The sequence below is a fragment of the Aquarana catesbeiana genome, linkage group LG04 (genome assembly GCF_042186555.1).
Source record: "Aquarana catesbeiana isolate 2022-GZ linkage group LG04, ASM4218655v1, whole genome shotgun sequence".
NCBI classification, from domain to species: Eukaryota; Metazoa; Chordata; class Amphibia; order Anura; family Ranidae; genus Aquarana; species Aquarana catesbeiana.
Genome location: NC_133327.1, coordinates 403,701,604 through 403,716,894, shown reverse-complemented (window position 1 = coordinate 403,716,894; position 15,291 = coordinate 403,701,604). Strand labels below are relative to the sequence as shown.

Here is a 15,291-nt window from a genome sequence, read left to right as displayed (position 1 = left end):
AGTCCAAGGTGGGGTTCAGGATAGTATTAAAGTCTCCGCCAATAATAAGGATACCCTGCGTCACTTCCATAGCCTTGGTGAATAGAGGAGTGAGGAATTTTCTCTGTTGAACACTCGGAGCGTATAGGTTAACTAGAGTAAACACTACTTGATTAAGCTCGCAGATGAGGATGATGTACCGACCTTGGGGATCCTGGATAGTGCGGATATGACGAAAAGCCACAGAATCCTTGACAGCAATAAAGACTCCACAAGCCTTTTTTGGGCCATTGGCCATGTACAAATGAGGGAAATGACGAAAGGACACTCGAGGGCACTTGTGGGCAGCGAAATGGGTTTCCTGAGCAAAGATTATGTCAGCTTTGAGAGAGTGTGCTTCTTTCATTAGCGCTGCACGTTTAAAGGGGCTGTTGAGGCCCTTAGAGTTCAGTGACATGAATTTTAGAGGCATATTGAAGAATGTGTACTTACTAAGGAATCATTGCAGAAAGAAACATTGCAGAGAGGAGAGACAGGGAAAGAGTACCTGGTATGTGGAGATTTCGGCCACCGAGGATTGACAATTTGTGTAGAGTCAGTTGGTGGGTTGATTGAAGGGTCTTTTGTTGCGACGAGCAGCAGGGGAAATAAATGCGATAGTCCAGATTGAGTTCTGGTAGACATAGCGATGTAGATGGTGACTGGCTGGACGGTAGAAACTAAAGAAAGAGGGGTCAAACAAAGGAGAAACAAATACAACATACATAAAAAATGCCTGTCAAAACGCAGGCACAATGGGCAGCCGGAGCTGCTGTGGTGTCGTGGGGGGGGAAATCATACTGCCAGTGCTGTGCACTGAGCCAACGAACTACAAAAAGAAAGAAAAGTAAACCAGGTGATTTAGCACCCAGCCTCACGCTAATACATAGGTCATGCTGGCGGGGAGAGGTCAAGTGGTAAACAGAAGATTCAAATCAGGGCCATTCTGATTGTGGTTGTTCTGGGATAGGCAAGGCAGGGGGTTGCGCATCTGCAGGGAGTAATTGCCACTGTTTGAAGAGCTGGATGCCTTTATCCACACTGTATATGGGGTAGGTTTTGCTGTTCCAGGTGACCAGAAGCTTTGTAGGGAAGCCCCATCGATAAATTATACTGTTATTGCGTAGGATTTTAGTGAGCGGGGCAAGCTTCTTTCTGTTCAGCGCTGTCTGTTGCGATATGTCCGCATATAGGGATATTCCACTGAATTCCTCTGGCACTGCAGGGCTCCGCTTGGCTGCCGCCATGACACGTTCTTTGATGTGGTAGTAGTGTATACGTGCTAGGGTGTCTCTGGGTGCAGTGTCAGGTAGAAATTTAGGTTTAGGTATACGGTGCGCTCTGTCCACGCAAAGCTCAATATCGCTCAGAGATGGAATGAGGGCCTTCATGAGGCGTTGCACATAATTCGTTAATTCATTTGTCGGAATGGATTCGGGTATTCCCCTAAATTTGATGTTGTTGCTCTGTGAGCGATCTTCGAGGTCCGCCATCTTATATTGGAGGCATTCCAACTCAGATTCTTGATCCGCATAGGCATCAACGAGGTCATTATGTGCAGAGTACAGATCTGCCATTTTAGTTTCTAGGTGTCGGATTTTGACAGCATGTGTTTGGACAGTCTCATTTAAGGATGCAAACATGTCTGAAAAATCATTAAACAGAGTGCTTCTGAGGGAGAGAAGCATGTTTTTCATGGTGTTCTCAGAAATGGATTGTTCTGTGGCTGGGAACATTTCAATTGACATTCCTGGGTGCACGTTCTGCAGAGATACCTGGGGAGGAATGCTCTGCAGTGCAGGGGAGAACTCATCTTCCTCCCTGCGCTGTTTAGATTTCACTGGGCTGCGAGTGGAGGGAGTAGAAGGAGGAGAGCGTTCTTCCAGCTCCTCGGGCTGGGTGGTAATATGCCGTCCTGCGGCTTGATGGCCGTGTGGGGATCGGGCCGTTCCTGTGGAGCTAGGGCCGGCGCCATTTTGCCCACCTCCCTGAGGTACTGCAGGATAGAAGTCTGTGAGGCGCTGCGGCTGCCTATTTGTCTTCCGCCATTTAGTCATCACTCCTGCGGGTGACAGGCGCTGCAGTGTGTGGAGCCGTAGGAGACCTCTCCCCGTGGTCGCTGAATGTCAGTCAGAGCGTGAGGCTGCCGGAGCTCCGAGTTATGCGGCCATCTTCTCCGCTGGCCGGACACGCCCCCTCAATGAAACATTTTTTGTAGGAGTGAGTCTGGAGTTTTTCAGGCCTTACTTGGCAACTTTTGACCAGTGTTTTTTTTTTTTCTTTTGGACAGATTTACACTTTAGCGGAAAGCTGCATTTTTATGCATCTCTCTGCAAGGACACAACAATGGTTTTCTTTGTACCCCCCCCCCCCCCCCGCTCTTCTCTGCAGCTCTTAGATGCGGGACGGAGGTGGAGTGGAAAATATGTTTTTTTTTTTTCTGCACCACTCTGCAGATCTCTGTGCCAACTTGTGTTTTTATGTATGGTTGCTCGGCTCAACTGAGCAACTGTGCATAGTAATGAATGGAATATCACATTAAAGTTTGGAAGAATAAAAAGGGAAAACCGTGCCTTGCATTGTAAAAACTTTGCATTGCAAAGCTCCTCCCCACCCTTTGTGATCACTACCTGCAGAGAAAAGCTGAACATATTTCTTTGCAGGTAGTGTGAACCTGCTCTAAAGATGCTTAGGCTTATTCATATATATAATGTAGTAAGAAGGTCATTAGTAGGGCTTTTGGTGTTTGGATTTTTTTGCTAAAAAAAATCACTTTAAACATACATCAATAAATTATATAAATTCAGAAAGCAGAGGCCCTGTTGAATAAATTAGTGGCAGTTGCAATTTTTTATGTCGCAAGATCTATGTGCAACTGTTTTTCAAATGCATATTTTCAGGAAGACATACCCCAAATGACTTTTAATGAGCACCAATACAATATAATACCCATATTTTTTTTAAATATAAAAGATAGCATTGCATAGAGTAAATAGATACTAAATATGTCAAACTGTAAAATTGCAAGCACCCATGAATTGGTAAACAACTGCGATATGGAAATTGTTCATAAGGCGATCCTTTAAAAGTCTTTGCAGGTCATGGATTCTGAGTTACCTGTGAATGATTACCTTCAAATTATTGCTGTAGATACAATGTTTATGGTGAAACATGGGAGCTGCCATTGGTAACCAGTGCTAGCTGCCTGACTACTATTCAGGAATCCAAACCGTTTGAGCAAAATCATACGTCCTTACCTGCATATGTGTGCCAGTACTGAGACTCAATAGATTGAAGGTACAAGGTCAGAATGACAACCAGACAACTAGAGTTTCACAAGTATATACAATACAGTAGTTAGTTGCAGTTTCCAACTTTCTCTCTGGAATGTTTTCTTTTACCGGTATCTTTTCTGCATTTGTTTCTTTTGACATAATTCAGTAAAGCATGGATTTCTAACTTAAATAGCTTTATGTTGAATATCAAAGAGATTATTTTCATACTGCAGTGAAAATGTCTGGAGCAATAGATGGGATGCACAGCGAATTTTCCTAATTCTTGTCAGACCCTAACCAGTTTTGTTTGCTTTTTTCTAATTAGAACCTCCTTGGGTAATACTGGACGTTTGCATGTCCAATTAAATACTTTTACAGGGCATTTTCATTTTCTTGCTATAAGTTTTTTCAGCTGTAGGCTCACTAAGCAAATGTCTTTATGAATGAGAAACTTGTTGTGCAGCTGCACAGCACATAATGCAAGGGTTAGTATTGCTGCAGCACATAATCCTTGACCTGCAGGATGTGCTTAGAAAATATCACATCACATGTTATAAATTCCTCATGTGTTTCCTGGCTCAGAAATGTACATTTGTGTAGAGCGTCTAGCTTTCAGATAGCATATTATCTTGCGATTTATAACTAAAGAGCAACGAGGAAGCCAAAGGTCACATGTGAAAAACCATCATTCTGGTCATTTGGAAATGAATGGAGATTAATAATTTAGCAAGTGTGATTAAATGAGGCTAACATTTCATTATAGGTCTTTTGTGTTCCTTTTTTTTTTTTTACTGAGTTGGTTGGTTTCTCTACAATATGCATTTACAAGCACCCTATTTGCTACACGTCGACTTCTTGTTTCCTGAGAATAAGTTACAATTTTGGCTTATAACAGTACAAGTAATGAGACAGCACCCCAATATATCCAATCAGAATTTTGTGTCATCTTAGAAATGGAACTGGATTGATTTCTTTGGGTTGCTAAACTTTTTCCTAGTTACAATATCCAAGCCACACCTGCAGCTTCTGGTGAACCAGAGTCAGGGATAACAGAAGTGTTCATGTTGCTGAGTTACATTGATGCATTTGATCACTAGTTGGAACAAAATATGATTTTTTTTTCTTTCATATTTACAAATCAGCTTTGTTCCTCTTTATAATGGTGTGTATTTTATTCCCATTTTTAGCAGCTGCGGTTGAAGAACCAGAGGTTATTCCTGATCCTGCCAAGCAAACAGATCGTGTGGTGAAAATAGCTGGCATTAGTGCAGGAATTTTAGTATTCATTCTACTGCTTCTAGTTGTCGTTTTAATTGTCAAAAAAAGGTAAGGACTCAAAATGAAACTGCTCAGTTGTCCTATTTGTCACATTCAGAAACTGCAAAATAATGGTAAAATCCTATTGTCTGTGAGCATTTTTAACCAGTTTGTTTGATGTTATGTACATATTTGATATAACTAATTTTTTTTTTATTATGTAAGCTGTATGTTTTTAAAAGCTTTGCAATTATGTGGAAACAGGTGTTCTTAAGATTTATATTTTCTAGCATATACTGTAGATGAAAGTTAAGGGGTCTTATACAAAATTGTATCAATATTAGGTTATTCTAAATAACCCAAATTCTCTGCTATTAGATGTGCATCCATATTACAAAACAGTTGGCAAGTTTGGTCACGCTAGCTGCAAAACATCTTAGTGTTTGTGGGTTGGGTTTCAATTTGCCTTGTAGTAGGGTATGGCAGATTGTTTGGTGGGTAGAGTTGGATTAAGTGTGCAGAGCTTGACACCTTTTATGCAAGGAGGGCATAGCCTTGTAGGGAGCAGATAATAAATGTAGCCTTTTAGTTTTCATCTGGATGCAGCAGCAAAGTATTGTGTCCTGTTCCTGGCTAATTTCATAGATGTAAATTCCAAGCTGTAAAACATTTTGGGTTTCTCCACTGCACCTGATAACAATCACGTCAGCCATATTCTTGAAGGTGAACTAAATAATAATAGTTCAAGTTTTAAAGTTTGCAAGAGCTTGGCAGATGAGTGGGACATCCTTGTTTTCTTTCAGACTCCCTTCTTACCTTTTCCTGGAATTTGTGCACGCAATATGAAGGACAATAGCTTGTGCACCACACCATGTAGTATAAAGTTTGTGTTTTGCCATTCATTCTGAATAGCACCCCAGCACACATATACCTGCATACTGCATCATCATTCTTTACATAGCTATCTATTTTGGATGCAGTATGTGCACAAAATACTATTTTATCTGTTTGCTGGTTGTCTGTTGCATTAATAATGCAGTCTCTACTTTTTCCTCCATTGAAATGGGTATTCTACACAAAAAAAATTAATTGGTATGCCCAGTTATCACTGGAGACCTAGCTTAAAATGTATTTGTTTGCTTCAACTCAAGTTCAGTGGTGGTTTTGGGATATGTGATACAATGAGTAGTGGGAATACCTCTTGATAAATGAACGCTCTGCTGTACTACACATATATTCAGTGGAGGGCTTTCTGGTTTCTTTTGTCCCTTCTCAAACAACCTTCTGGTTTATTATTTCTGTTGGGTCCCAAGCTCCACTCTGTAGAAACCAAGGATTCTATACACTGCAATGATGATAGCCAAAAAGCCTTAAATGGCCATATCAAGCTTGCAATAAAAGTCCTTATAATATTATTTTATGTCTGTTCTATACACTAGTTCTGGTTAGTCCACTAATTCTGGATTTACAGTTGGCCATTGGGGCAATAGGAATAGGGCTCCACCCACTATGCAGAAATGAGAAATAATCATTTTTTTGGCATATGATGGATTCAGATGTGAATACCTTCCATTATAAGAAGCAACCAATCAATTCAATTTTTTTTTCTTAAACCCCTTCCAAATATGGTCTCAGTTCCAGGGTCTATACATTTAATATAAACACAGTTCACAAAGTACAATGGCAGTAGTAGTATTTCAGCCCTTTTGGAAGGTTGATGAACTACTCTGACATTACACCATGTGTTTTTACCTCCAATTTGTTTTCCATTAAAATAAATGAAAGTGCATTAAAATGCATGTCAACATTAGTTGTTGCACTTTTTTAAAGTGCTTTACATTGTGCTTTGTATTGGATGTCAATGCATGTCGATGGTAATCATGATGCATTGTACATGCTTGTTGACGTGTGTCTTAACACATAAATTGAAATATGTTTTGATGTGCTTACCTCATTTTCAGTGCAAAATTAATCCATATTTTTTATGGTTTGGCTAGTTATTCACTGTATTGATAGCATGCATGACTTTGTTAGACTAATGACAGATGGGTGATTCTGCCACAAAAGAAAAACTGCCAGCAGCAGGACCGCTAAAGTTGGCCATAGCAATTTTTGATTCCCCCCATCAAAACTGAAATATGACAGACTGGTTGTACCCAAGTTGATCGATTGCCCATACATGGTTTGAATATCAGCCTGTCCCTGCTGAACTGAACTAGATTTGAACCATCCATGGCTGGTTTAAAGAAGCTGCTTGTGTGTCCCTTTAGACAGACGAAGAGAGATGTCATTTTCGCCGGCCTGAACACAGCTAAATCTCTGTTGCAAGCTATAGCATCTTATTGCTTTGGCTACAGAGGAGGAGCGATTCCATAGGAGCAAATTGGCAGTCTTTTAGCGCTCCTCTGTAATCCTTGCCAATGGCAGGATCACAAATGGCAGAGTTGCCCATGTGACATCAACCTTGATGATACTATTTCTGCAATGAAGAGATTCAGAAATCAATTGAGATTTTAATACATTATGTTAGGCCTCATGCACACTGGACACTTTGGCCATCTCTCCTAGATGCCTTTCCTCCTGGCAGCAACTTTTTGGCAGAAAAAACGCTTGGAAACACATTTAGGCACGCTTTAGTCACGTTACGTTCTTGAGCGTTAATTAATTTTTTTGGCCTTTGAAATGAATTAACGCTCAAGCACTAAATGTGCCTAGTGTTAATACATGTTTCAAGCATTTTTTCTTCCAAAACTCCACTGTTTTTGGGTGGCGCCGGCAGTGAGTTTTTTTTTTCTCTCTGCCTCTAAACTCCTCAACGCCTGTGTGTGCATGGACATGTAGGCTAACATGCAGGAGTGTTTAGAGGCAGGAAAAAAAAAAAAAGCGCCAGACGCCCCTAAGAGCAATGTTAAAATAGTCCATTGTGAATTGGGCCTTACAGAGTAAGAAGGCTCTACTGTGCTACGTACAATAGCAATAAAATGGAAGAGCGTGTATATATAAATTCTAAAGTCAAAACATGTTCTTGTTGAAAATGCACTAAATTTTCCCTTCAATGTAAGTTTTCAATTTGATGTGCAGAGAAGGAGAGTAAAAAAAAAAAAAGAAAAAAACACAATTTCTTTTGCTGATGTTTTGCAATGATCAGACGACTGCTGTTTTCTTAGCATATACATTACAGTAAAGAAAGACTGCTTGTACTGGCTTGTTGTTCCCAAGGTTTTTCTATTACTGTTAATCTGATAAGTGCACCAGTTTTTTGCCATTCAGGTTCATGTTAATAGTCACTGCTGCTCTTCATATTGCTAATATCTCCTTACTAGGCTGTTAAAAAAAAAAACAAAAAAAAAAAAAACACCCTCCACTGTATTCCACTGTTACCTGGCCTATACAATTTAACCTGGATAATAACCGAAAAAAGACCTGTAGTTACAGTGCCATTCTCTGTTAGCAAACAGCAATTCAATCAACCCTTGTGTGCTGGACGGCTGTCAAAACTAGCGCTGTCTTAAGAGTGAAGTCACTGAAATAGTTTTAGCTCTTAAGAAATCCCTTCAGTGTGCCATGCACAGGTCCCTTATCTCAAAGAATTTAAACCTAAATTCCATTTCTTTCAGATCCTCTATTTCATAGAATCTGCCCTGGCTTACACCTGCTGAGTGAGAACTGATTTCTTGCTGTGTGATATTAGACAAAGTGATAGCCTTATAGTATTCATTGAAGCTCAGTGATAATCTTCACATTTCTGTTCTGCAGGCATATTAGCTTCAGCAAATTGGGTGGAGTCTTATTTTAAAATGAACCTGTCACTAACATGGCCAGTTCAGATTGCGTAATGCAAAAAATGCATAAGCAGAGGCTGTATAACCAGATCTAGAGTAAGCAGCTGATATCACATGCAAATCTCAGCCTTTCCTGTAAAACTATAGTTCATCCTTACCCCTGGAGCCCCGCATTGGTCAGTGAGGCTGCCAGATACATTAATCCATAGGGGAGGTGGGAAGGGGGCTGCATTAAACTAAAAAGAAAATTTAGATGAATCCATAACCTCAGCTAGACTCATATATAGGGCTTACTAAAAACAGAAGTTTTACTCTCCCTTGTCATGAAAGTGTGAGTCACCAAGTAGGTACATGAATATATTTTCCCTTAACGTCTTTCTGGACAGCACCTGAGAGTGGCTCCTCCCCTTGCCAGCAGGAAACACCTCTTCCACCAAACTTTAAAAGGAGGCTCCTTCCCACATGTTGCCAGTTTTTGTGTTTCCTCCGGAAGGGAACACTTAGTGGGGAGTCAGGAACTCTTAGGTGCCGTCCTGAGAGGCCAGGCTTCCTGCTCCACGGTTTTTCTTACCTTAGACATCTTGATCCTCCCATTCCACAGAGTGAGGTATCTGACTGCTGAATGGGCTCCTTCTCCCTCTTCAAAGTGCTTGGGGAGAGCCGGGTCTGCTGTGGGAGCCACTCCTGGGCGGCAGCGAGATGTGCAGGCGGACATAATTTTTAACATTTTTTTACACCTGCTTTATCTAACACCACCGCCATCTTGGGAATGGCATTCAGTGACTGTATCCACCAGAAGTGAGGTTTCCGGAAGGGGAGGCGCGCGGCGTCATTTCTGCTGGAAGTCGCAGGGGAAAAGGGAGGAACTGGGGCTGGTGTATATTTGCTGGTTCCGGTCCCGTGCAGCAGCGCTATTGGAGTCCGGAACCTGCGTTCAGCCACGCACACTCTGATCCGGTGGCAAAAAGGAAATGTCCTTCATGTAAAGCAAAACTACCTGAAGGCTGGAAGAAGACCATGTGTCAAATTTTGTATTGATTTGCTAGTTAATGAAGAAGCTTCTTCCGCATGCAGCGATATGATTGCATCAGTTAAAAAAGAGCTGTATGCCACCATTCAGTTGTTTCGCTCTTCACTAGCAAACCCATCCCTGAGTCAGCCAACTACCTCAAAGTCCTCTCAGGGCTCACTATTAGTCCTGGCGGTAGAGACTGTGGTATCTCTTACCCAAGAGGGACATTCCCCCTCCCATTCTATGGAAGAATTGGATGAGGAGGAAGGTATGGAGAATGCACCTTCTAAATACAAACTGTCTTTAGAACAGGTAGATGGCCTGTTAAAAGCGATTTATACTACGCTGGGTCTGGAAGAGGAAAGAAAAGAATCATCTCTGCATGACAGGATGTACGCAGGTCTCAGTAAGCCTAAAAATCTTACTTTTCCTGTGCGCTCAGCAATTTCTGAGGCTATTAAGAAGGAATGAGCAGAGCCAGAAAGAAAGCCTTTCTTTCCTAAAGCCCTTAAAAGAAGCTTTCCTTTTGAGGAAGACCCAGTGGCACTTTGGAATAAAAACCCAAAACTAGGTGCAGCTTTTCCCAAGTCTCGAGATCAACTGACTTTGCATTTGAGGATATGGGTATGTTAAGAGATTCCATGGATAAAAAGATGGATGCATCAACAGCTTAAATGGGCTTGGCAATCCTTCATGGGTAATCTCAAACCAAGTATGGCGACTACTTGTGTCTCCAGGTATTTAGAATATTGGGTAAATCAGCTCAAAGCCCACATTATAGCAGACTCACCAAAGCAAGAAATTCTGGATTCTTTCTTGACTTTGTCAGCTGCTGTAGCCTTTATTTCAGATGCTTCAGCTGAATTAATTAGAATGACCACAAGATCTGCAGCCCTAACTAATTTGGCCAGGAGGGCACTGTGGCTAAAGACCTGGTCGGGGGATGCAGCATCCAAAAATGAGGTTGGCGGTTAATATGGGGAAGGAGGCGCTACATCTGCAATTCAGGGCCCTTCCTTTCAGCCTGTCATCAGCTCCGCGAATCTTTACAAAGATTATGTCGGAAGCCCTTGCCCTTCTTCGTCTTCAGGGGATTGCAGTAATCCCGTATCTGGAGAACCTCCTCTTTTTTGCTCCATCCAGGGAAAAGTTGCAAGAAGATCTGGGCAAGGCCGCAGTCATTTGGAATCCCTGGGTTGGATAGTGAACATTCAGAAATCAAACTTAAATTCGGCACAGCAAGTACAATTTCTGGGGTAACAAATAAATTCAGTGGAACAAAGAATTTTCTCCTGGAAGAGAAAAAAAAATCAAAGTGCAGAATGTAGTAACTATACTACAATCAAATCAGCAGATGTCAGTCAGGTTATGTCGCCCTTGGGAACTTTTAACCTCAACTATGCCAGCCATCCAATGGGCAAGGTTACATTTCAGGCCACTCCAGAGGTTTCTTCTAAGGGTATGGAACCACAGGACAGAGACCCTACATACAAGGGTAAAGATCCCCACCAGAGTCAAACGAACACTTCGATGGTGGAAAAATCAGTCAGTGTTGCAAAAAGGTCTACTTTGGTCCTTCCCGACCGGAAAAAATGTTACAACAGATGCCAGTATGTGGGGATAGGGGCCTACATGGGTCAGGATTTGGCACAGGGAGCATGGTCACAGACCAAAGCAGAAAAATCCTCAAATTGGAGAGAGTTAAAAGCAGTCACCTTAGCGTTTGCTGCCTTCTCTCCAAACCTCCTAGGTTTCCATGTCCAGATTCTCAGTCAATGCCACTACCATAGCCTACCTGAACAAATGGGGGCACGAGAAGCGAAAGTCTTCAGTTACTGTCAGAAAAAATTATGGAGTGGGCGGAAAACCATTTACGGTCATTATCAACAGTCCATCTCAAAGGCACATTGAACGAAGTGGCAGATTTTTTGAGCAGGCAGAAGGTTTAGGAGGCAGTGTGTCTCATGAATACAGAGGTCTTTGCATTGATCACCAGATCTTGGGGCCAGCCACAAGTGGACCTGTTTGCATCAAGGCAAAACACACAGCTCCCGCAATTCTTTTCCCTTCACAAAGATGACGGTTCTCAGCGAATAGAGGCTTTGTCGCACTCTTGGAATTTTCACCTGGGGTAAGCCTTTCCCCCATTCCAGCTGATTCCACTGGTATTGAGGAAAATCCAGAGAGAAAGAGTGTAGATAATTCTGATTACTCCATTCTGGCCAAAGAGAGCTTGTAGAGAACTCTGCAGTACTCTGCAATAATGTGCAATACTCTGCCAATACTCTGCAATAAATTTTAACAGAAACAAAGATTTTTTTTTTTTTTTTTTTTACCGAATTTTCTGTCTTTTTTGATTTATAGCGCAAAAAATAAAAAACCCAGCGGTGATTAAATACCACCAAAAGAAAGCTCTGTGTGAAAAAAAGGACAAAATTTTCATATGGGTACAGTGTTGCATGACTGAGTATCATTCAAAATGTGAGAGCACCGAAAGCTGAAAATTGGTCTGGTTAGGAAGGGGGTTTAAGTGCCCAGTTGTCAAATGGTTAATAACCACATTACTTTCCAGTAGGATGAAGGTAACTAGAGCTTATGTATGCCAAAGTGTGGAAGGTCTACGTTTCTTGGTGTCATTCAGAAAATAGAGATGTGAAAGACATTGTCTCAATATTAGAATTTTTACAAAAGGGTGCAGACATGGGTCTTGCAGTCTGCACTCTTAAAGTGCAAGTGGCCGCATTAAGGGTTTTTCTTGAGAGATCAATTTCTTCAGAAACTTTGGTCACAAGGTTTTTCAAGGCACTTACAAGGTCCAGACCAGCTCCGGATAAGCATTTTCCCAAATGGGATCTCTCAGTGGTTCTGCAAGCCCTCACAAAGGAACCGTTTGCACCACAACAGTCTCTCTAAAGAATTTGACTTTCAAGACTGTATTTCTAATTGCAATCACATCTGTAAGAAGAATCAGTGAACTGCATGCGCTATCAGTTAAGGAACCTTTTTTGTCCATTTACCCAGATAGGACTGTACTTAAGACAGATCCAGGGTTTTTGCCAAAAGTAGCAATGTTTCAGAACCAGTCACAGGAGATCATCCTGCCAACCTTTTGCTTAAACCCTTCAGGAGAAAAGGAAGGTCCGTTTCACAACCTAGATGTGAGACGAACCCTATTGTATTACTTGGAATTACCGAAAGATTTCAGGTCCCCCAAGGCCACCAAGCATCGAAGAAGTCAATTGCCAGATGGCTCAAATCAGCTATTTTGGTAGCCTATTCCCAGATGGGTCTATCTCCCCCCGCTGGGAATTAGAGCTCACTGTACAAGGGCTCAAGCCACTACATAGGCAGAAAAAGCTGGTGCCACCCCAGATCAAATTTGTAAGCCGGCTACGTGGTCAAGTTACTTAACATTTGTCCGTCATTACAGACTGGATCTTCTGTCAGCAGGTGATCAGGCTTTTTGGCAGAAAGATTCTGCAGGCTGTGGTCCCTCCCTAGGTGGTAAGTCTCTCTTATTCTCTCAGGTGCTGTCCTGAAAGATGTTAAGGGAAAATATAAGTTAGACTTACCAGTAACTTGTTTTCCAAGAGTCTTTCAGGACAGCAACAACCCGCCCTATTAGATTTTGTATGCTGTGACTAACCATATCTTGATTATGTGTTCCAGCTTGGGGCCGGAGGTTCTCTACTACTACTGGCAACATGAGGGAAAGAGCCTCCTTTTAAAGTTCGGTGGAAGAGGGGTTTCCAGTTGGCAAGGGGAGGAGCCACTCTCTCATGTGCTGTCCTGAAAGACTCCTGGAAAACAAGTTACCGGTAAGTCTAACTTGAATTTTTCTGAGGCAAATCCATAATGGCAGGACCATTATTTGCATGCCAACAGATTGCTTTTATATCTTGAGATCCAATCAAGTTATGGCAGTTTTTTTGTTTTTTTTTTCAAATGCTGACTGTCAATATAGGCCAGTGTTTGTCCATCCTCTTAATTTATATAATTAACAGAAACCTAGATCCTGAAGTAGAATGACAGTAATCAAATTCCAGACCTATTCTTTGTAGGGCTGATAAACTATACTGGAATTACATCCAGTTTTCCCTTTGATGCGTTTTCCATTGAAATCCATGAAAGCACATATCAGTGCAAGTTAACTTTTGTATTGGATGTCAGTGCACATCATAATGCGTTAATGTACGTCATAATGCATGTTGATGTGTTCTTAACAGTAAGGTTGAGCTCAGGTGTGTTTGCAACTCCACGTGCCCGGCCCACCAGGGAGCTGACACTCTGCATCGCTAATCACAGGCAGTGAGACATTTCCCGATCTGCAGCTGCACAGATCAGGAAATGTCTCACTACTTGTGATTAGTGCTGCGCAGTGTAAGCTTCCCGGCAGGCACAGGCCCGTGGAGTTATGAACACGCCTAAGCTCATCCTTACTTACAGGTACATAAATGAAATAAGTTTTGATGCATTGCCATTGATTTCAATGGAAAATGCATTGAGCAAAAACTTGAGTCCAGCTGAAGTATTTACTAAGGCAGGAAAGGTAAAATCACAGTTTGACCACTTACTGGGGTTGGTTTACTAAAACTGGAGATTGCAAAATCTGGTGCAGCTCTGTATAGAAACCAATCCGCTTCCAGTTTTTTTTTTTTTTTTTTTTTTTAACCACTTCAGCCCCGGAAGAATTTACCCCCTTCCTGACCAGAGCACTTTTTGAGATTCGACACTGAGTCGATTTAACTGACAATTGCGTGGTCGTGCGACGTGGCTCCCAAACAAAATTGACGTCCTTTTTTTCCCACAAATAGAGCTTTCTTTTGGTGGTATTTGATCGCCTCTGCGGTTTTTATTTTTTGCACTATAAACAAAAATAGAGCGACAATTTTGAAAAAAAAGCAATATTTTTTACTCTTTGCTATAATTAATATCCCCCAAAAATATATAAAAAAAAATTTTTTTTCCTCAGTTTAGGCCGATACGTATTCTTCTACATATTTTTGGTAAAAAAAATCGCAATAAGCGATTATTGAACGTTTTGCGCAAAAGTTATAGCGTTTACAAAATAGGGTATAGTTTTATGGCATTTTTATAAATTTTTTTTGTTTTTAAATGGCGGCGATCAGCGATTTTTATTGTGACTGCGACATTATGGCGGACACATCGGACATTTTTGACACATTTTTGGGACCATTGTCATTTATACAGCAATCAGTGCTATTAAAATGCACTGATTCCTGTGTAAATGACACTGGCAGTGAAGGGGTTAACCACTAGGTGGCAGTGTAGGGGTTAAGTGTGTCCTAGGGGCGTGTTTCTGTCAGTGTGTGTGATGTCACTGATCTCTGCTCCGATGACAGGGAGCAGAGATCGAGTGACACTGTCACTAGGCAGAACGGGGAGATGCTGTTTACATCGGCATCTCCCCGTTCTTCCTCTCCGTGAGGCGATCGCGGGAATCCCCGCGGCGATCGAGTCCGCGGGACCCGCGACCCGACTCCTGGAGCTTGCTGCGGGCGCGTGACCGCTGGCCGCCTCTTAAAGGGCAACGTACAGGTACGTGGTTTTGCCTGTACGAGCTCTTCTGCCGCAGTATATCTGCGTGAGGCTGTCGGCAAGCGGTTAAGCTTAATTGAACAAGCTGAAATTAGAAGCTGATTGGCTACCATGCACAGCTGCACCAGATTTTGTGTGCTCCAGTTTTAGTAAATCAACCCCACTGTGTTGATGGCATACACATCTTTGGTAATCATAGTACTCTCACAGTCAGCAGATCTGAGCTGCAGGTAGCATATACATGGAGGAATGCATGTGGCAAAAAATAAAAAGGAAAAAAAAATATATATATATATATATAATATCAATATTCATATTAAACACCTTTTGAGCACTTTATTATTTAACAAGTTTTTCTGTCTATACTATAGGCAAAAAATGTAAACCT

At 41.7% G+C, this 15,291-nt stretch overlaps 1 protein-coding gene across 16 annotated transcripts in view; it reads left to right on the top strand.

Annotated features, from left to right (window-relative positions):
* Positions 1-15,291, top strand: part of PTPRK (protein tyrosine phosphatase receptor type K) — a 674,681-nt gene that overhangs the window by 512,428 nt on the left and 146,962 nt on the right. For 14 of the 16 annotated variants that reach the window (XM_073627239.1, XM_073627238.1, XM_073627234.1 and 11 more), the window contains exon 14: positions 4,481-4,619. In XM_073627239.1, coding sequence (XP_073483340.1) covers positions 4,481-4,619 — 139 coding nt within the window. The remainder of the gene's footprint in view (positions 1-4,480; positions 4,620-15,291) is intronic. The other 2 variants (XM_073627229.1, XM_073627244.1) reach the window with 1 other exon arrangement.